Source organism: Crinia signifera, chromosome 2 (assembly GCF_055691185.1).
Source record: "Crinia signifera chromosome 2, ASM5569118v1, whole genome shotgun sequence".
Taxonomy (NCBI): domain Eukaryota; kingdom Metazoa; phylum Chordata; class Amphibia; order Anura; family Myobatrachidae; genus Crinia; species Crinia signifera.
Genome location: NC_139218.1, coordinates 378,075,741 through 378,097,135, shown reverse-complemented (window position 1 = coordinate 378,097,135; position 21,395 = coordinate 378,075,741). Strand labels below are relative to the sequence as shown.

The 21,395-nt window shown below is 47.4% G+C and overlaps 1 protein-coding gene across 3 annotated transcripts in view; it reads left to right on the top strand.

Annotated features, from left to right (window-relative positions):
- Positions 1-21,395, top strand: part of SESN3 (sestrin 3) — a 66,308-nt gene that overhangs the window by 1,749 nt on the left and 43,164 nt on the right. For 2 of the 3 annotated variants that reach the window (XM_083170107.1, XM_083170106.1), the window contains exon 1: positions 5,431-5,646. The exons of the other annotated variant lie outside the window; for it this stretch is intronic. In XM_083170107.1, the coding sequence (XP_083026233.1) occupies positions 5,572-5,646 (75 nt within the window). In that variant the 5' untranslated portion in view covers positions 5,431-5,571. Of the gene's footprint in view, positions 1-5,430; positions 5,647-21,395 lie in introns of those variants that run through there. 3 annotated transcript variants of the gene reach the window in all.

The following is a 21,395-nucleotide window of genomic DNA, read 5'->3' as shown; positions in this document are numbered from 1 at the left end:
GCTCCTGCAGTTATACTGTTTCTTGTGGTCCCTGCGCTGCTTCACTAGCCGGGTGACCGGTCCGGTTTGGGGTTGAACAGGTGTGTTTGGGGTTAAGTGCAGTGCTCCGCCCCTTTTTGTGTTGGACTGTGTTGGCGAGGTTTATGACTTGACAAATGACTGAATAGGCAAGTGTTATTGTTATGACGTTTTACTTGCGTAAAGGCGTTTTACTTCAAAGTGCAAAAAGAACATACATAAATTGTGCAAGAATAAATACATTCACAGGTATTACATAATCATTGCAGTGCTGAGATAGAAATGCGGGTACTGCTAAATTAAACTAGAAATGGGGTCAGCCTGGCTTCTTTGAGCCTGGACTACTATGGGTAGGGGGGTTGTGTGGGGGCCTGGGGTTGGGTGACTGTCCGATAGGAATGGGTCCAGGGAAGACGCAGTTCTGGTTGGTGGAAGTTGTACGGCAGCGGCGTCCCGCTGTGCCGTGTCCCAGATGCTGCACTGTTGTTAAACAGATGCCGGCGGTTGCTGGAATCTGTAGAGGGTGAGGGGACCGTTCTCCGTCTCTGTGGGGAGTGATGGTATACGCCGCTGGGATGGGGGTCTATGCAGGTAGGTCTGGGCGCTCCTTGTGTCCTTAACCCGTTCAGCCGACAGCGCAGGTGTCCGGTTGTGCACCGTATTCCTTTGCTGTCCGACGCTGAGGGTGGGGGGGCGTGGAGCGTCTGACGGGGGCCGTGGGCAGGTGGAGCTTTTGATCGCTCCTTCCCGCCCCGGTGTCCTGCCTACGGCCCTACCAACTCACCTACTCCCGGTCCCGGCGTGTTTCCCTTGCTTCCGTCTGCGCGTGCTGGCTGTTAGGCTTCGACGCTGTGGTCTCTTAGATGTCGTCACCGCTCCGTGTCCCGCTTGGGTTTTTCTTGCGTCAATAGTTTCCCTGCTTCTTCCGTTCAGTTCAAAGGTTGATTGGGTTAGGGGTGGTTTGCTGTTCTTCCCCCAACGCGTTTCGGCCTGGTGTCGGCCTTCTTCAAGGGAAAAGTTATACAGCTCCCCTGTTATTGCCCCATGCAGTTATACAGATCCCCCGTTATTGCCCCTGCAGTTATGCACAGCTCCCTTGTTATTGTCCCTGCAGTTACACAGCTCCCCTGCTATTGCCTCTGCAGTTATGTACAGCTCCCGTGTTATTGCCCCTGCCGTTTCACAGCTCCCTTTTAATTACTCCTGCAGTTATACAGCTTCCGTTATTGCCCCTGCATTTATACAGCTCCCCTGTTTTTGCCCATGCAGTTATACACTCCTACTTTATTGGCCCTGCAGTTGTGCATAGCTTTTCCGTTATTTGCCCTGCAGTTATGTACAGCACCATGTTATTGCTCTTGCCGTTATATAGCTCCCTTGTTATTGCCCTTGCAATTATGTACAACTCCCGTTATTGCCCCTTCAGTTATACAGCTCCCCTGTTATTGGTCCTGCTGTTATACACAGCTCCCCTGTTATTGCTACTGCAGTTATGCACAGCTGCCCTTTTATTGCCCCTGCAGTGATGCACAGCTCCCGTTATTGCCCCTGCAATTATACACAGCTCCTCTGTTATTGCCCCCTCCAGTTATACACAGCTACCCTATTATTGCCCCTGCAGTTATACACAGCTCCCCTGTTATAGCCCCTGCAGTTATACACAGCTGCCCTATTATTGCTACTGTAGTTATGCACAGCTGCCCTTTTGTTGCCCCCTGCAGTAATGCACATCTCCTGTTATTGCGCCTGCAATGATGCACAGCTCCCTTGTTGTTGCTCCTGCAGCTATGTATGCACAGTTGCCCTTTTATTGCCCCTGCAGTTATGCACAGCTCCCATGTTATTGTCCCCTGCAGTTATACAGCTCCCTTGTTATTGCTTCTGCAGTTATACAGTTCCCTTATTAATGCTTATGCAGTTATTCAGCTCACCTGTTATGCACAGCTTCTCTTTTATTGGCCTTGCAGATATGCACAACTCCCATTTTTGGCCCTGCAGTTACGCACAGCTCAGAGGCAGAACTCTGGGAGGCAATGGAGTCATCTGCCGCCGGGCTCCTGCTCCCAAGGGGGCACCTCTCTTCCCATGTGAGTTTAAATCAGTTTATTGAAAGCCGTTGATATCGCTTCTGTGGCTGACTCCTCCTCCTAGCAGGACCATAGATGTCCCACTCTCTTTATTCTAAACATAATATCCAGAACATACACACATGCATACATATATTTATATAAGATGGTGTGTGTGTTGGGGGGCACCAATATTTATCTTGCCTCCGGGCAACTGGGACGAACTTACGCCACTGGCACAGCTGCCCTATTACTACCTCTGCTGTTATAGTGTTCATTCTAGCACTCGCTATCTTTGAAAACCCATGCCGTTCCTGGTAACTTGTTGGGGTGTCACTGTCTGCTGTAGTGCTTCTAGTACAGTGTGGTCTGTATATCAGCACTGATATGCAAACCAGACCTGTTCTAGAAACACAACAGCAGACACTGACACCCCAGGCAGGGAACAGGAACTGCATGGGTTTTTTCAAAGATAGCGGGTGCTAGAACTAACACTATGTTATGCAAAGATCCCCTTTTATTGGCCCTGCAGCTGCAGTCATGCATGGCTCCCTGTTATTGCCCCTGCAGGTATGCACAGCTTGCCTGTTATTAACCCTGCAGTTGTGCACAGCTCCCATTATTGCTCCTGTAGTTATGCACAGCTCCCCTTAATGCCCCTGCAGTTATGCACACCTCCCCTGTCATTTACCTTGCAGTCATGCATGGCTCCCTGTTATTGCCCTTGCAGGTATGCAAAGCTTGCCTATTATTGCCCCTGCAGTTATGCACAGCTCCCCTTGTTATTGGCCCTGCAGTTATGCACAGCTCCCCTGTTATTGACCCGGCAGGTATGCACAACTCCCCTGTTATTGGCCCTGCAGTTATCCACAGCTGCCCTGTTATTGCCCCTGCAGTTATGCACAGCTCCCCTTAATGCCCCTGCAGTTATGCACAGCTCCCCTGTCATTTACCTTGCAGTCATGCATGGCTCCCTGTTATTGCCCTTGCAGGTATGCAAAGCTTGCCTATTATTGCCCCTGCAGTTATGCACAGCTCCCATTATTGCCCCTGCAGTTATGCACAGCTCCCCTGTTATTGAACCGACAGGTATGCACAACTCCCCTGTTGTTGGCCCTGCAGTTATCCAAAGCTGCCCTGTTATTGCCCCTGCAGTTATGCACAGCTCCCCTATTGTTATTACCTCTGCAGTTATGCACAGCTCCTCTGTTGTTATTGGCCCTGCAGTTATGCACAGCTGCCATGTTATTGTCCCTGCTGGTATGCACGGCTACCCTGTTATTGGCCCTGCAGTTATACACAACTCCCCTATTATTGCCCCTGCAGTTTTGCACAGCTCCCCTATTATTGCCCTTGTAGTTATGCACAGCTCCCTCATTATTGCCTCTGCAGTTATGCACAGCTCCCTTATTATTGCCCCTGCAGTTATGCACAGCTTCCATTATTGCCTTTGCAGTTATGCACAGCTGCCCTGTTCTTGCCCCTGCAGTTTTGCACAGCTCCCTTATTATTGACACTGCAGTTATGCACAGCTGCCCTGTTATTGCCCGTGCAGTTTTGCACAGCTCCGCTATTATTGCCCTTATAGTTATGCACAACTCCCGTTATTGCCTCTGCAGTTATGCACAGCTGCCGTTATTGCCCCTGCACTTTTGCACAGCTCCCCTGTTATTGCCCCTGCAGTTATGCAGAGCTACCTTATTCTTGCCCTGCACTTTTGCACAGCTCCCCTATTATTGACCCTGCAGTTATGCACAGCTCCCCTATTATTGCCCTTGTAGTTATGCACAGTGCCCTCATTTTTGCCCCTGCAGTTATGCTCAGCTCCCGTTATTGCCCCTGCAGCTATGCACAGCTGCCGTTATTGCCCCTGCAGTTATGCACAGCTGCCATGTTATTGTCCCTGCTGGTATGCAGGTTGGCCCTGCAGTTATGCACAGCTGCCATGTTATTGTCCCTGCTGGTATGCACGGCTACCCTGTTATTGGCCCTGCAGTTATACACAACTCCCCTATTATTGCCCCTGCAGTTTTGCACAGCTCCCCTATTATTGCCCTTGTAGTTATGCACAGCTCCCTCATTATTGCCTCTGCAGTTATGCACAGCTCCCTTATTATTGCCCCGCAGTTATGCACAGCTTCCATTATTGCCTTTGCAGTTATGCACAGCTGCCCTGTTCTTGCCCCTGCAGTTTTGCACAGCTCCCTTATTATTGACACTGCAGTTATGCACAGCTGCCCTGTTATTGCCCGTGCAGTTTTGCACAGCTCCGCTATTATTGCCCTTGTAGTTATGCACAACTCCCGTTATTGCCTCTGCAGTTATGCACAGCTGCCGTTATTGCCCCTGCACTTTTGCACAGCTCCCCTGTTATTGCCCCTGCAGTTATGCAGAGCTACCTTATTCTTGCCCTGCACTTTTGCACAGCTCCCCTATTATTGACCCTGCAGTTATGCACAGCTCCCCTATTATTGCCCTTGTAGTTATGCACAGTGCCCTCATTTTTGCCCCTGCAGTTATGCTCAGCTCCCGTTATTGCCCCTGCAGCTATGCACAGCTGCCGTTATTGCCCCTGCAGTTATGCACAGCTGCCGTTATTGCCCCTGCAGTTTTGCACAGCTCCCCTGTTATTGCCCCTGCAGTTATGCAGAGCTTGCCTGTTATTAACCCTGCAGTTGTGCACAGCTCCCATTATTGCAGCTGCAGTTATGCACAGCTCCCGTTATTGCCCCTGCAGTTATGCACAGCTGCCGTTATTGCCCGTGCAGTTTTGCACAGCTCCCCTATTATTGCCCTTGTAGTTATGCACAGCTCCCTCATTATTGCCTCTGCAGTTTTGCACAGCTCCCCTGTTATTGCCCCTGCAGTTATGCAGAGCTACCTTATTACTGCCGCTGCAGTTATGCACAGCTCCCCTATTATTGCCCCTGCAGTTATGTGTACATTGCCTTGTTGTTTTTCTTCACTTTTTTTCCCTTTGTCCAGCAATGAACCTCTCTAAGCTCTAGAGGGCGTGGCTAAGCCTGTTTTTGATCTTTCCCTATTGGCTGAGGTGCCTTTCTATTTCTCTGGCCTGCGATTGGCCACCGCGCGCAGTTACCGGGGGGCGTGACGCGAATAGCGGCTCGTATGCCATTGGCCCCAAGAAACGTGAAGCCGAGAGGCGTATATCTGTCATAGCGAACATAGACATAGGCGTGGCCATCCCATTTAAAGGCGGGGCTATGCGGCGAGCAGGCGTGGTAAGGGCGGGAAGTGGGCGTGGTAGTCCTGTTTCATACAAATAGCAGCGCTGTGTGGGCGTGTCCGGGGAGTCAGGTTGCCGGAGAGCCGGCGTGCTGGTCCTCCCACCTCGTCCTCTGTCACTCAGCTTCCCCCCCTCCTCCCCTGCCCGGTCTGTGCGCTCTCCGGTCGGCCCGCAGACAGTGCACAGCTCCCGATCAGCCTGAGCTGGAGCACCGGGGAACTGGGGCAGGGAGCTGACAACATGAACAGCACCGACAACCTGGGACACAGCACCGACTACTTGATCTGCAGCAACTGCCATAAAGTGCTGAGGAAGGTGAGCCCCCAGCACTCAGACACAAAGTACAAGTCTCAGCATGCCCCCTGCTGTCAGGGCATGCTGGCACTTGTAGTCCTACAACAGCTGAGTGGCCCCATAGGTTCCCTAAGGGTCCCTCTGCTGCTCTGTACCCACCTTTAACCCCAACTTACTGGTGTAATATTGCAGAGTTAAAGATATAATTGCACAGTGATTAATATATCATGTTGCTGTAAGGACCAATCAGGCATTAAATGGCTTAAATGAATCTCATACCTTTTAATTGCCTTCTTACTGTGCATTGACTTGTGTTTCCCAGCTGTATTTTTCCTACTTGAGTCAAAGAGGAGGGGGGCTGGGGTATGTAGGGGGCTCAGTTACTGTACACTGCATGGCTCCAGCATATGTATCAATGACACAATTGCAACCACTTTATTTGATTGCTTCTGTATTGGAGCAATGCACCATTCTAAACACTGGGGCATGGAGCTAGCAATCTATTTTTTTTTACGGCTTGTTTTTTTTTTTTTTGGGGGGGGGGGGGGGGGGTGATAAACTTACTATGGGGTGAACCTATGCCCTCTGCGAAGCTGGCAGCAGTATTGGCATGTGATTGTACTATGAAATCTACCAGCCGTTTGGCAACAGGGCATGTTTTCTGTGTCTCCTTGATTTAGCATTATGTCATGATAATGCAGCACTGTATGACTTGGGGAAATAACAATCCTTTCACTTGTGTGCAAGGCACAATCCTTTTCGTTAATTTAGCCTACTGGCAGCCGCCTACATTGAAATGTGCAGTTATTCCTTGATGAGCGGATCAGCAACCAAGGTTGGATTGTGTTTCTCCTCATGCCACTCTCCCCAGATTGCTCATTACCTTGCCCTAATTTATGTGCAAATGACTGGCGTTTAAATACACTTGATTGTTCTTTAACGCCAATATTGCTCTTTTGTTTGCTAACCATACTCGCTCATTGCCCAGTGCGTTCCTTGCTGCAACCCTCATCTGAACTGCTGCTAAATTGCTGAGTTTCCCAAGTGTCTGACAGATTCTTGTCACTTCTCTTGTTTACTGGAACTGCATTTCCATTGTTGCACACTAGTAGTTATCCAGATCATGTCATACTGCATATTTAGTTTATTGTTACATTTAAAAGCATCCTTTTCGAAAATTTGCACGCCACCTTGATTCGTTGGCACCCGTCTACCTGTCTTGTCATTAACGCAAAGTCTCGCCAGATAAAATATATATATATATATATATATATATACTTTTTTATATGCGTTTTTATGCTAAAAGATCTTTTGAATTGAGATGTTAACGTCTTTTAGTAATTTGTTTGTTTTTATTTTTGGGATTTGATGGTTGTACCACAATTGTAGCTTGTTTAATGCTCAGAAACAAGAATACAATTTGCAGAGGTCTCCAGTGTGTCTTATTTGTAGGAGGTCTTCCTGAACACCGCTGTCCTCTTCCCTTCTTTGCCAGGTTTTTGGCAGGGTAGCGTCTGAAAAATCAGTGTGCGAACATTATCCCCTTTCACTAATCACGTTTGTTAAGCAGTCAAAAGATTGCTAATGAAATCCCATTCTCAAACATTTGTTAACCCTTTTTTTGAGGCCAATGGTTTTTGAAAACCAATGCAGGATTGCAGAAAATTCCTGCATACGAAGGACTCGTGTGTCATTTTTGGTTTTATATGTAGCACTTGCTTGGTTACATCCTAATAATGTTTACATTTCTGATGGCACTGATTTCTTATTTAGAGTTTATTGCTTCTTATGTATCCCTTGGCACCTCAGTTGCATTTTTGTTTGATTATACCCAAAAAGAAAAACAAAATGTTCACTTTCAAGTTACATTTGTAGAAAATACAAATTTGCATACAATCATCTGTAAAAGACTAACTAGTCTTTTACAGACGATTGTATGCAAATTTGTATTTTTTTGGTGTTTTAAGATAAATGGATGAATATTTGTGTATAGTGTTTTAGGGGCAATTGTGTGCAGGTTTATTTACTAGTGATTAAGAGAAAATTGCATGCAATTATATTTACTAGTGTTTTAAGGTGCGTACACACGGGGGGGGGGGGGATATATTGCTTGCAATATATTGCTCAGTGTCTCCTTTTCATCAGCGACCAGAGATGGTCGCTGATGAAAAGGAACCTCTGCTGGGGGAGCCGCAGAGGTAATTAGCTGGTCGCAGGAGCAAGCTCCTGCGACCAGCGATTACAATGGGGCAGAAAACGGGAGCGCGCACCCGGCGATATGGTCGCCTGCGACCATATTCCCAGCGATTATCGCCCCCGTGTGTACACAGCACTAGAGACGATTGTATTTTTAGAAAAGCAGCAGATGCACAGAAATGTAATGCAAACTGGTATGTATTCCTGATCCTTTACATATGTTAAAAAATAAAATAAAGTCTAGTTTACTGTATATACGATCAGGAACCTTACATACTGTCAATACTGTACTTTGCAAACACTTTGTTTCAAGGAGAAGATATGAAAATGATGTAAAATCAAAATAAAAGGATATCATTTTTTCACTGCAGTCGCTATCACAAACACTGAATGAACCTTTGCTCTAATACTCAGATATGTAGGTGACATACAGGAAAGATGAGCGTCCCAGCTAGAAAGTATTCTCAGAACTGAAATGTTTGTATTGACTGTATAGACTAGATTTACTAAAAGACCTTTACAGCATTGGGTTAACCATTAGCATCTCAAAGTCCATGTCGTTGGGTTTTCCGTGAAGCCAAGGCTCATGCTTAGAATACTGAAAGGTTACAATGAAACAAAAAAAATGAAAACAAGGCATTTGTTAAAAATAAAGCCTCCTTTATTCCTTCCCAAATCATTGCATAAAAGTCAAGGATACTGTGTGTCACACATGTGACATCACATGGAATGATGGTCACCCCGAATCACTGAAAAAAATGGCAGCTCCCTCATCGCTTTCTAATCCCAGTACCACCTACCCATTCTTCCTGTGCTGCTTACCCACAACTTCTACTACTGCCTTTCCATATTTCCACTACTCCCCACCCCTATATTCCAGTACAACCAACCACCATCATCTGTCCACTGTAGTCAGGTGCCACCTACCCCCGTTTTCCACCACTGCCATCCCTATCTTGCTCTGCTGACCAACCCTATCTGCCAGTGTCACGTTACCATCATTCACACTCCATCTTCCACTACTGCCCACCCATACTAGCCAGTACCACCATCACCCACCCAACATCTTTAGGTGCCACTCCCGTTTTCCACCACTTCCTATCCCCATCTTGCTCTGCTGCCCAACCCTATCTTCCAGTACCACCCTCCACCATTAGCCTCAACAGGGCAAAAAGTGGTCATGCAGATGTGGGGGAACTAATTTCTCTATGCCATCTAATTACACCCCCTCCCCCCATTAGGCAGAGACAGGGCCAGTGGTAGGTTTTTGGCATCCTCCTGCAAACTAGAATGCTTTTCTGTGAGAATTACTGTGCAGGGCCAATGTGGAGGTTCCACCTTACCATCAAATGTTTCACCTCACCATTAGAGTTGGTGGAACTCGGTTCCACCCCGTTCGCCCTCACTTTAACCCCTGGCCACAACCCATATTCCACTGTCTATCCCCATCTTGCGCTGTTACCCAACTCTATCTTCCAGTACCACTCTCCACCATTAGCCACACCCATATTCCAGTACTGCCTATCCCCATCCTGCTCTACTGCCCAACTCTATCTTCCAGTACCACCCTCCACCATTAGCCACACCCCATCTTCCAGTGCCTCAAACCCACATCTATTTCTTTCTCATCTGATATATTTTCTCTATACCATGTCTATAGATTAACAATAATTATTCTTATGTGCTACTAAAAGGAGATGATTGTCTGCCCTATAAAAATAAATACAAAACATGTCTGGAATTTTTGTGCATGAGATTATCATATATAATAAAAATACTATGCCATAGAAAAAAAGATGTCATTTTCACACAGAATAAACATATAACATTTTAGCACCCTGCATCTTTCAAAACTTCTGCAGTTCCTCCTCCCTGCCAGGGTTGTCGCTCTCTGCTGTGGTGCGTCTAGCACAGTGTGGCGCCACCTCTGACAGCTTTAGACAGGCCATGGCCCTGGTCAGCTGTACCCGCCCCATTTCATTGATAATACTCTCCAAGATCTGAAGAGCAACAACCGGTACAAAGTTGGAAAGGGGGCATGGCCATGTGGGCAGTTGGCGACCCAAGAATACGGTACTGTACCCGCCAAAAAGGTACAGCTGGTCGGTATGCATCTTGGTATCTCTGGTTAGAGTAGAGCAGCTGTGGGCAAACTGTGGCTCTACATACAGGTGTAGTAAAACTACAATCCCCAGCATGCTTTACCGGTGAGAATAGCTGGAAGGTCACAGGTTGGGCAGTCCCTGAGCCAAGTCTTAAACCGACATTTAATAGGGTGCAATTTGGAGCATACCGATGCTTCTTTAAGCTGTTTTGGTATGGTAACAATAGATCCCATTAATCCTCTGCACCCTGGGCATAAAACCAGTATTTACAGCCCAGAAAAGCCCCTTTTCAAGAGCGAATTACCGTATCTTCTATTACAGAAGCATCTCTGTAATCTGAGCCTGACGGAGTCTGCGCTGCATTTCTGCTGTATGAAATGCCTGAGAGCCTTAAGCTGGCCTTGTTGGCGTTCAGCACCACATTGCAGGGTACATTTAATAAAGCTTCTAAAAATGGAAAGATCTGATGTTGCCCGTAGCAACCTATCAGATGTCCAAACTATGGCCCTCCAGCTGTTGTGAAACTACAAGTCCCATCATGCCTTGCCACAGTTTTGCTATTAGGGAATGCTAAAACTATGGCAAGGCATGCTGGGATGTGTAGTTTAACAACAGCTGGAGGGCCGCAGTTTGGACATGCCTGGGCTGGACAGTACTAGACCTCTGATGGTCTACAAACTACATTTCTGGAAGGTGGGCTAAATATGGCATCAGCAGTGGCACTTTATCATAGATGGATCTATTTACTAAGCTTTGGTTGGAGATTAAGTACCAACCAGTTGCTAACTGTCATTTTTTAAACACACCTTGTAACATGACAGTTGGGAGTTGATTAGCTGGTACTTTATCACCGTCCAACACCCACGGCTTAGTAAATGGGCCCCATAGCAGCTGCACCCCTACAACGGTGGTAGTTACACCCCTGTATATAACACATGTAACTGTGACAGGGAAGGTGGCCCCTTTCAGCTCTGGGCCCCATAGCAGCTGCACTCCCTGCACCTATGGTAGCTACACCCTGTATATAACACATGTAACTGTGACAGGGAAGGTGGCCCCTCTCAGCTCTGGGCCCATAGCAGCTGCACTCCCTGCACCTATGGTGGCTACAACCCTGTATATAACACGTGTACCTGTGACAGGGAAGGTGGCCCCTCTCAGCTCTGGGCCCCATAGCAGCTGCACTCCCTGCACCTGTGGTAGCTACACCCCTGTATATAACACATGTAACTGTGACAGGGAAGGTGGCCCCTCTCAGCTCTGGGCCCCGTAGCAGCTGCACCCCCTGCACCTATGGTAGCTACACCACTGTATATAACACATGTAACTGCGACAGGGGAAATGGTCCCTCTCAGCTCTGGGCCCCATAGCAGCTACACCCTGTATATAACACGTGTACCTGTGACAGGGAAGGTGGCCCCTCTCAGCTCTGGCCCCATAGCAGCTGCACCCCCTGCACCTATGGTAGCTACACCCTGTATATAACACATGTACCTGTGACAGGGAAGGTGGCCCCTCTCAGCTCTGGGCCCATAGCAGCTGTACTCCCTGCACCTATGGTAGCTACACCCTGTATATAACACATGTAACTGTGACAGAGAAGGTGGCCCCTCTCAGCTCTGGCCCCATAGCAACTGCACCCCCTGCACCTATGGTAGCTACACCCTGTATATAACACATGTACCTGTGACAGGGAAGGTGGCCCCTCTCAGGTCTGGGTCCCATAGCAGCTGCACTCCCTGCACCTATGGTAGTTATGCCCTTGGTGGCAATCTTCCCGAATATATGTTCGCCAATAGTGGTAAGCGAAACATAATATATTGACTACATCTATAACCACGGTTAGTATTAAAATAAAGATCTGTTTCCATGGGTTACAGAGCTCACCAGCCATCAAGAAACTGCTATTGGTCAAACTGCCATTTAATAGACCCGATTGTAGATTGTAATAGGAGTTGATCTGAAGACTGGTCTGGGTCTCTGACATTCCGCTGTGCTTCTAGTCCTTGTCAATGTGGCACTTGTATAGACCTTTCTGTGTCACGTAGCCAGGCCAGATCAGATACTGCTCCATGGTGGGGGCAGTGACAGGTGGGGGGTATGGGGGAATACAGTGTATTGCTGGGTCTGTGCTCTACTTCTCAAAAAGAATGTAACTGGTGACCTTGGAGGTCCCGAAAAAGGTGAATTCACCAATGGTCTCTACATTCCAGCCTTGTTCATAATCTTATTGGGGAAGGAAAAAAAATGAAAGACAGATTATCCCTCTCCGTGTTGGAAGGGCCAGCTGCGTAATCTGTTTAATGCAAAGGCTTCATACAACTAACCATCTAAAAAGTCATTTTAATACTGCAGGGCCCATTAGCCGCCGTTATGTTCTCTAATCTGTGAAAATTCAGATCTTGGCGTTATCCGCAACGTACCTTGCAGACACCAGCATTGGCAGTTTTCCTTTGCCCTGAGCAAATTGCGCAGTGACCGATGTTGGGCTACTACAGTTCTCAGGGTCGCGCTTAGCCAAACCGGTGAACAATTATCGGCCAACGGCGCCTGTGATCCAGCACTCAATATAAAAATGTCTCCGGCGTCTTGGTGCATGAGGCCATTTTGACGACCGTAGATCTACTTGCATTCCTATAATCGACTGCTCTATGAGCGACGCTGCGTCTGCATGCGATTTGCAAAGGGCCCAGTGCGAGTCTCAATAAAATGTGCCTGATTCGAGCCTGCTAGTTATGGCCGCAGATTGCCATTATCAGGGCGAGCGCTGACGTCATGTGACCTCCCCAAAGCCTTTTAGTTCCAGGGTTCGCAAATGCACAAACCTGACCAACGGAGAAGAATTCGACAACCCTCAAATAAGTTTTCTCCCCTTAGGAAATAAATGTAAATGTCGGCGCGTGGGACCGCAGGCGCATGGGGGCTGCATTAGCGTACAGCTTTAGAATTATAGTGTCAGGAACCAGCTCTATACGCCGCGATCATCACGAGAAACGTATGCAACATTTTCAAAGTCAGGGGGCAATGTGTATGAGCGTAAGTCTACGTTCCGAATGATATCCCCCCATTTTCTGGCATCCCAGACTGGGGTGTTACAGCTGATGTTTCCTATCCATATCTTACTTTTGAGTTCTTTGTTAAGGGTTAGGGGGGGGGGGATGTTTTTCTTCTATAGGCCTGGCCGGGATCCAACACCAGTTGTTTGTCAAACCTTCCCCTGCCTTTGGCAGCTGGATCCTATGTAAAAGGATCTTGTTGTTGAATGGAACAGTTGCAGATAGGAGGATTTATCAAATTGACGACCGACCGTTTCTCCCAAAGCAGCGGAGCGGACATTCAGGGGGGAAAAAAAACAAAAACAAACACCTAATAATAATGTTTTTATCTACTTATGAAAGGATAGTGTGTGCAGTTATTTTTTTATTTTTTTTTGCCTGGGCTCGCGGCATCAGATTACATATAATGCTTTCAACCACCCTATTGGACTGAGCAAAAAAAGCAAAGGGGGGTGGGGGGGGGTGGGATTGTGCACATTGCTGCCCTTGTTAACCCATGGCTTCCCGGCCCCAGATGTAGACACTCTTACACAGCAATTTTTTTTTTCTGACTTGTTTTTCGTTCCAGGAATGCTTTGTATGTACACTGTAGGAGGCGAGACTCTCTGCAGCTCCAGGCACAGGATTTGGCACAGCGGGTTATTGCTACATTGCACGCAGACCGTAGGGTAACGGGCAACTTGTATAAGGGCCGACGTCTGTTCCTGAGAGGAAAGCGCTGAAAGGGGAACTAAAAAAGGACACGAAACTAGGAACGTGTTTATACCCTGTGAAATTGTAAATGGGTCACTTTAAAGTTGTTTTTCAAAAAGACTGAAGGCGTCCGATTGGCGAGATCAACAATCAGCAGTAGGTGGGGTTTGAGCGTAAACGTCTCTAAGAGCTGTAGAATGGGGTCTGCTAACCCTTATACTTGGGTAGGGGGGGGGGATTAATACCTCCTTAACTATCTGGGTCCAGGAACTTTCCATCTTCGGGGGAACAAGAGGGAGATTTATCAAATATTGGAGAGAGATAAAGTGGAGTTGTTGCCTGTGCCAACCAATCCGCTTCTGTCCTTGTACACTGTGTGCTAGAAAAATGACAGTACTTCTACACTTTGGGGGTGTTAACCTTAATGAGCGGATGTTGGGGGTTTCCTCATGTGCAGACCCCCACCCTGTGCGAACGCCTTCGGCGAGAATCACACTTGCCAGGCGTTTACATACCTCCCAACAGTCCCGTTTTTGGTGGGACTGTCCCCTTTTTTGGGGCTGGCAGTGTCCCACAGAGAGGGAGGGGGGGGGGGACGGACCCCTGAATGAACAAATAGACGCTGTGCATATGCGCACAGCTTCTATTCTGCGATGCAGAGTCCGCAAAGGGGCGTGGCCCGGCAAGAGACATAATTTGCATATGACCAAACCTCATTTGCATAGGAACGTCCCCTTTCCGCCGCACAAGGGTCCCGCTTCATACAGTGAAGAAGTTGGGAGGTATGCGTTTACACGGTTATAGGAGGGAGTGGGGCAGACAAGGCCGGAGCATGGGAATGTCCAGCGTATTATGGGCGCCCAGTGAAACCGCTGGGCATGCTGGGATGTGTAGTTCAACAACAGCTGATGGCAAGATTAGCCATCACTGCACTAGTGCGATTTTCGACCCTTTTCTATATGATTTAGACGCATCGGACTTATAAATGGTGTAAAAATTGTGTAATTTACTTCCCATCCGATGCGCACATCAGATCGGATCAACAGATTGCCACCACTGCACCAAGCATACATGGTATAGTGGGCAGGGAATGAGACCAAAAGCGAAACGTATGTAAAAGTATTACATGTGCTACATCGTATTCAAGATGACCATGTGATCTAGCCGCTGGGGAGTTGCCGATTTATCGCAGGCGCAGCTGTATGTGATACCTCGGTATATCGCATGGGGTCCTTTATCCTTAGCAACCAATCAGATTTTCAGCTGTCGTTATCTACATGGAGTTATGGGCACACCGTGAACTCTTAAAAAGGGCTACATATTACTCTTAAGATAGGCAAACACACGGGGCGAGTTTTGACATTTTCTAATACACTATGCAATTTGGGCCCGAATTCACCCGATTGTGGAGGATCGGGATGAGAAATCGGGTGAAATAGGCCCAAATTGCGCAGTGTATGACATCTGACGGTCCCGTGCAGATCAGATCGGATACGGAGGTGGACGGTCTGCAAGATGTCAGTGCGGCAGGGAGCAAGGTCCGGGGGGTGTACATGTGATAAATTGCATCTGATTTATCACATGTACAAAATAGCAATTGTCAAATCTTATCAAGCTCTCCCCGGGAGCTGCCGGGGAAGCTCAAGGGAAGTCGGGGCTGACTTGTCCTTAGGACAAGTCGGCCTAATGTATGGGCACCTTAAGCGATCTGGCTAGATAGCTTACAAATTCTAAACGGGTTGCTGATTGTGTATGTCCCCAAGCAGTGGGACCATGCATCGCCGTAACATGACTACATGTAATCAACATCTAGTCATATCCCCTGCCTGTGCTAAGGACAATGGTTAGCACAGATCAATCGCACACGCATCGCTACATGTGTATGGGCGAGTTAGCCGACTGGATGTTCAAGGGAAGTTGTCCTTTCCTATATCATGACACCTGATTTAACCGAACCGCCTGCCCCCAGTGGTTTCGACGAGCAATTGCTATATATTTTTATAAGCACTTTGGGGCCAATTCAGGGGTTTGGGTAGGCGGTGTTTACCTGTTCGCTAGGCTGCGATTACATGCAGGCTAGCGAATGGGTCTGAATCATGCCCTTTGTAAGCAATCGTCCACACACTTTACATGCAGGCAGAGTTGTTTATACTGCGTGACAGTCCCATCTCTGAACGATTTGATTTCTAAGAAGCGTGATCCATAAACAGATATAGCCAGTAACGCCGTCCGCTTGTAGCATTGATTGCTGCCAAGAGGATACTTTATCTAGGTAATAAGGGCTTCTGCAGAGTAGTAGCAGGAACAGCAGCACTGTGCTGACATCCATAGTTATCACATACAGTAGTGCAAATATACATGGCCAGAACAGAAGTCAGTCACTGAAAATACTATTTTTATCTTTAAATATATAATTATTTTTCTAGTTTTCAGTGTTTTTTTTATTTATTTTTTACATATTTTCCACTTTTAATATTTTTTTCTTTTCGTTCCTAAACTATAGCTGAAGGCACCAGGCTTCGTGGTTACCCCCCACCCCTTTCTCCTAAGTTGTTGTGGGTGGGGACCCAAGTCATGCAGCCAAGATGGCTACAACTGCAGCATATATGTTTGTGTTGTGGATTATATATAATATATCTGGGTCACCTCAGTCTCCCCTCCCCCTGCCATATGCTCTGCCAGCCCCACCTTCAGCTGTTCTGCGGCCCCACGTTCCTTGACACCCATCCCCCACCCCGTCTGGTCCCATGTTTACACCATTCAGACTGCGAATACTACTCCATCTGGAAGCTGGCTAGGATTTGTCCGGTCCTCTCAGTGCGTGTGCATTGGTTAATGTACTTATCTTGAGCATCATGTTCACTTTTTTTTTTTTTTCCAAAAACTTTATTGATATTTTTTTTCAAAAACTTTATTCAAATTTTCTAATGGTTGTCACAGCTGTGAGGAATAGAGTATTTAGGGGCAGATTTATTAAGCCTGGTGAAGTGATAAAGTGGACAGTGATATTGTTACAGCCAATCAGCTCCTAACTAACAAGTTACAGGCTGGGATTAAAAAAATGACAATTGGCTGGTGCGTTATCACTGCCCACTTTATCACTTCACCAGGCTTAATAAGTCTTCTCCTTATTTTGAGCATTTTCAGCGGCGTCTTCTCTCTCTTGGGACCGACTGTGTACGGTCTACTGGTCACGCACCTCCAGCCGCGATTGGCAAGGAGTGTTCCTGTCATTTTTGCTAAATATATCCCATAGGTACAGTTTGTGTTCCAGACCTTGGTAAAGCTTTGGAGCCCCCATAAAAACCGTATGGGTGTTGTGGCTGCAATCCAAAATGGAGAGACCACTGGAGACATCTGCTGTAATCCTATCCTGGTATACCAGGGGAGTAATATGGGGTAGATTTGCAAAAGTGCAGATTTTAAATCGTGGAGATGATGGGTTTGGGTCTGAATTATGCCCTTTTGGTGTTCCTGTATTTTGGGTAATCCTAGAGATGCCTTTAATTAGGACAGTTACATGTTAAATCAGATTGTGTTGAAATCAAAGTAATTGTTTGCTTTCCGCTGACTAAATATTCTGCTATAAGTGGTAAATATGTCAAAGGATAAACGCAGTTCACAGATTATTAGTAAATGAAGTAAGAATCCTATATTGGAAAACATTTCCTGATGCTAATTTTAAACTGTGTGTGTGTGTGTGTGTGTGTGTGTGTGTGTGTGTATATGTTTGCGCCTGTGTTGATAAAAAGAGCTGCTGCCCTGATATTGTATCCTATGAACACCTGTGTGCTGTAAAATCACAAATTTTCATAGCCAGATTACCCAGAATGCACCCTGGCTGCCCTTGGTCTTTTCAGCTGCAAAGTACCTTTTGCAAATAAAATGCGGTAACTTGTGGGCATGATTAGTGTTAGAGGTAACTGCGTGCCCCAGTTCCTAGTGACTAGTCCGTCTTACGATGCCTATTGCCCATTTTTTTCCTCCTCCACAGAATTGCATTTATTTTCATTTTCGTGGTAGAAATGAATGGTATTATAATGCTGACACAGTAAAAACGTATAAATAGCGGTTGACTCATTGAGATGCACTGATGACCTGGTCTGCAGCCAGCTCGTCCCATCTGATGTTATGACGAAACCATTGCAGAATGTGATAAATGTTACTGTAAGTTAATAAACGACTTATTGATTGCAAGAACCCAGACGCTGCAGGTTGGCATGGACAAGGAGACAGTGGGGCAGATTCTCTAAGCTTCAAAAGTGATAAAATGGAGAGTGATAAACAGCCAGCCAATCAGCTCCTACCTGCCATGTCACAGGCTGTGTTTGAAAAATGTCAGACAGGAGCTGATTGGCTGACTGTTTATCACTCTCTATTTTATCACTTTTGAAGCTTAGAGAATCTGGCCCATTACCTTTTGTTGCAGATGGATTTTGTATGTGTGGGGTATCCTGAGCTTTGCCCTAACATCAGGTTTAGGTAGGGATGAAGCTGAAAGTCCTGTCCCCATTTAATGTCAATTCCTCTTTGGATAAATCATCAATTAACCAGGCAATGGGGAAGATGCACTAAGCTTCAAAAGTGACAAAATGGAGAGTGATAAACAGCCAGCCATTTAGGCCCTACCTGCCATGTTACAGACTCTGGGGGAGATTCTCTAAGAATCTCCGCCGCCCATCGCATATTTAATTATCGCATATGTTGTAACATATGCGATAATTAAGGCAAAGGACAGCTCTTGCGGTAAGAGCTGTCAGGGCCGATGCAAGGCATCTAGGCGCCCTAGGCAAACCTGCAGGATGCCATATCTGTTTCCACGACCCCCCCCCCCCCCAGCTTTCACATACACAATTGAATGAATGAATATTAAAAATGGCACACATTTAAAAATGAATATATAAAAAATGCCATTGACCAAATAAAGAGATGGGGGGGGTTTCTGATTTAAATGACACTGACCAGCTTGGGGGGGGGGGGGGCAACAGGTACCACCCATGGATTACCGTGCCCCACGGGGGTGGGTGCAGCTGCAAATTGCCTCTCTGCAGCTGACAGTGACCAGCAAGAGGGAAGGAGCAGCGGGTGCCTGCTGCGGTCGGATTGCTGATGTCCAGCACTGTGGATGCAGCAGGAGCCTGCCGTGGATAATAAATTGCCTTTGAGTCAGACTACTTGGGGGGGGGGGCTCCCGGGGTGGGTTGGTTGCGGCCGATACCCCCGCCAAAGATGACTACCAGCGAGGAAGGGGGAAGGTGGGGGCGTACTCACCTACTGAATAGCTGGAGTCTTGGCAGCTGCTGCAGCTTTCTCTTGCTCTCCTCGGCGGGAGCTCTGCTGCTGCTGTTGCTCCTCACGCGACGGGCGGCACTGACTGCAGCTCAGTACCGCCCTCCAGTGGCCGGCGCCCTAGGCAAATGCCTAAGGCTGCCTAGTGGTGGCGCCGGCCCTGAGAGCTGTCCTTTGCGGTGAGAGTCGCCGGGCACTGATGTCACGTGATGCCAGCCGCCTGCCAGTTCACAGGTGTCCGCCCAGCATTTTTATCGGTACGGCCACCATTTAATTGGGGCACCCCATACAATGCTGGGTGGTCTCCTGCATTCCCCCCCCCCCCCCCCCCCAGTCAGCGAATGTCTCTTCCAGTCTGAAACTCCGCAAAGGGGTTCGGTTTGAAGTCAGAACTGATCCAGCAATACTGCCTGTATTGTCTCTGCCTGAGGGCAGCAGCTGTGGATCAGGGGGTGGCGGTTCCCCCTCCCTGCACTATTAGCGGTGTCATACGTGAGTCAGGCACAAATAGCAGCACAGGTCGCTGTAGGAAGCCAGTTCAGTGTTCTGGACTCTGGACCATTTCGACTTTCACTCCATCCAGTTCCACGGCTGCTATATGTAATTAAATGACAGCAGCTACAGTATGTATTGACATGGCTCTAGTGTGCCCATTAGCATGGCATGACGTCACAAAGTCCCCAGGTTTCTGCATTACTTCCATTACCACGTGGTCATAAAGGTCATGGGGTTATTGATGCATTCAGCTGACTCGTGTAGAGATCCTACATTCAGTGATGTAATGTGAACCTGGTAGAGGTTATTGCACAGGTTCTCAAAGTCGGTCCTCAGGACCCCACACGGCGCATGTTTTGCAGGTCTCCTCACAGAATCCAGTGAAATAATTAGCTCCGCCTGTGGATTTTTTTCAAAATGTGTCAGTCAGTAATGAGTGCATCTGTTGGGTGACCAGGAAAACATAAACTGTGTGAGGACCGAGTTTAAGAACCTCTGGGTTATTGTTGTCATTGTCCGCCTCCTCCTGGAACCGCTGGCTTGCTCAGATCTCTCCTCCGTCTCCCAGAACCTTTTAATTGGCCTTGAGATGATCACCTCAGCAGGTCGTGGGGTCACATTCACTGACAGGAAGAAAATCCTCTCCTCAGAGTGATCATGCTTAAAAATGACAAAGAGATAAGGACGTTTATTATGTTTTTCTAGCCACACTCGGATAGCAGGAAGCTGATAGCATGACTTGCACTCCAGGCTGGGCGAGAATACCAAAGGTTATCCAGTAGGGAAGGGAACTCTTATCCCCATCTGTAATACCTTTCTCCTTTGTTTTCTCCTTGTTACCTTTGTTATTTGCAAACTTCATCCATTATGTACAGCGATCAATAAGATGATCAGATATTAGCAATCCTTATAGAGCTGTATATAGCTGCACAAACCAGCATGGCGTACCTATATGTAAGAAGAAATATGTGGTGATAAGGTGCGCTTGCTATCAGCAGCTGGTAAAGGGATAGTCAATCCCCAAAAAGTAAACAGGGTAAATAAATGAAGAACTAGCGCTGGCTTTGTTTCTCAAATCATTCAGAAAATTTCTTCTAGGTCTCTAGTTTAGATTTATATTACCAGGTGTCCGATTCCAGATGCATGATGCAATAATAAACCGTCAAGTAAAAGTGCAATTATATTTAATGTAATTAATACTGATCAACATGTCACAAAGGTCTATACATCCATAAATAGTTTTAAAATACACGAGAAAGCACCAGGGCCCAAGACTCCTGTGTCTTTATTGTCTTCTTAAATCTCCTCATAGGTAATGTGTGTCTTGTGTGTAATGGTGTGTACACACGGGTGCGATATGGCTTCCGATGTTGCCGAGTTAGTGCACATCGGAAGCCATATCGCATACCGATTGTGTACTTTTCAGGGCTTGCGAGCCCGATGCGCTGCCAATGCGCACTCCCGAGTGAGCGCAAATCGGCAGCGACATAGTGAGGGCAGGCAAGACTATATAGTGCAGATCTGCAATATATAGTCTTTGTGCCATACTCACTATAGCTCCGGTGGCCAGAGGGAGAGGGGCTTCTCCTGGGGCTGCACTGCAGGGCTGATGACCCAGAAGAAGTCCGCCTAAAGAGGAGGGCGGGGGGTGTGGCCTGATGTCTGCACGGCAGGGGGAAGCTGTTGCTGTGCCGCGGCCCCGGGTGTCGCAGCACGCTGACATGTGCCCCTGCCCGGCACCCTGGTGACAGGTACTGTCCTCTCCTCTGCTCTCCTTCATGCCGTGCGATGCGAGTCCCGATGCCATCAGATTGCATTGAGACTCGCATCGCACGGCAGCATGTCGACCGTGTGTACACACCTTAAGTGACATAACCTAAATAACATCAAATAGAATCATAACAAAGAAACAAGAAAATACCAATTAAACGCTTTC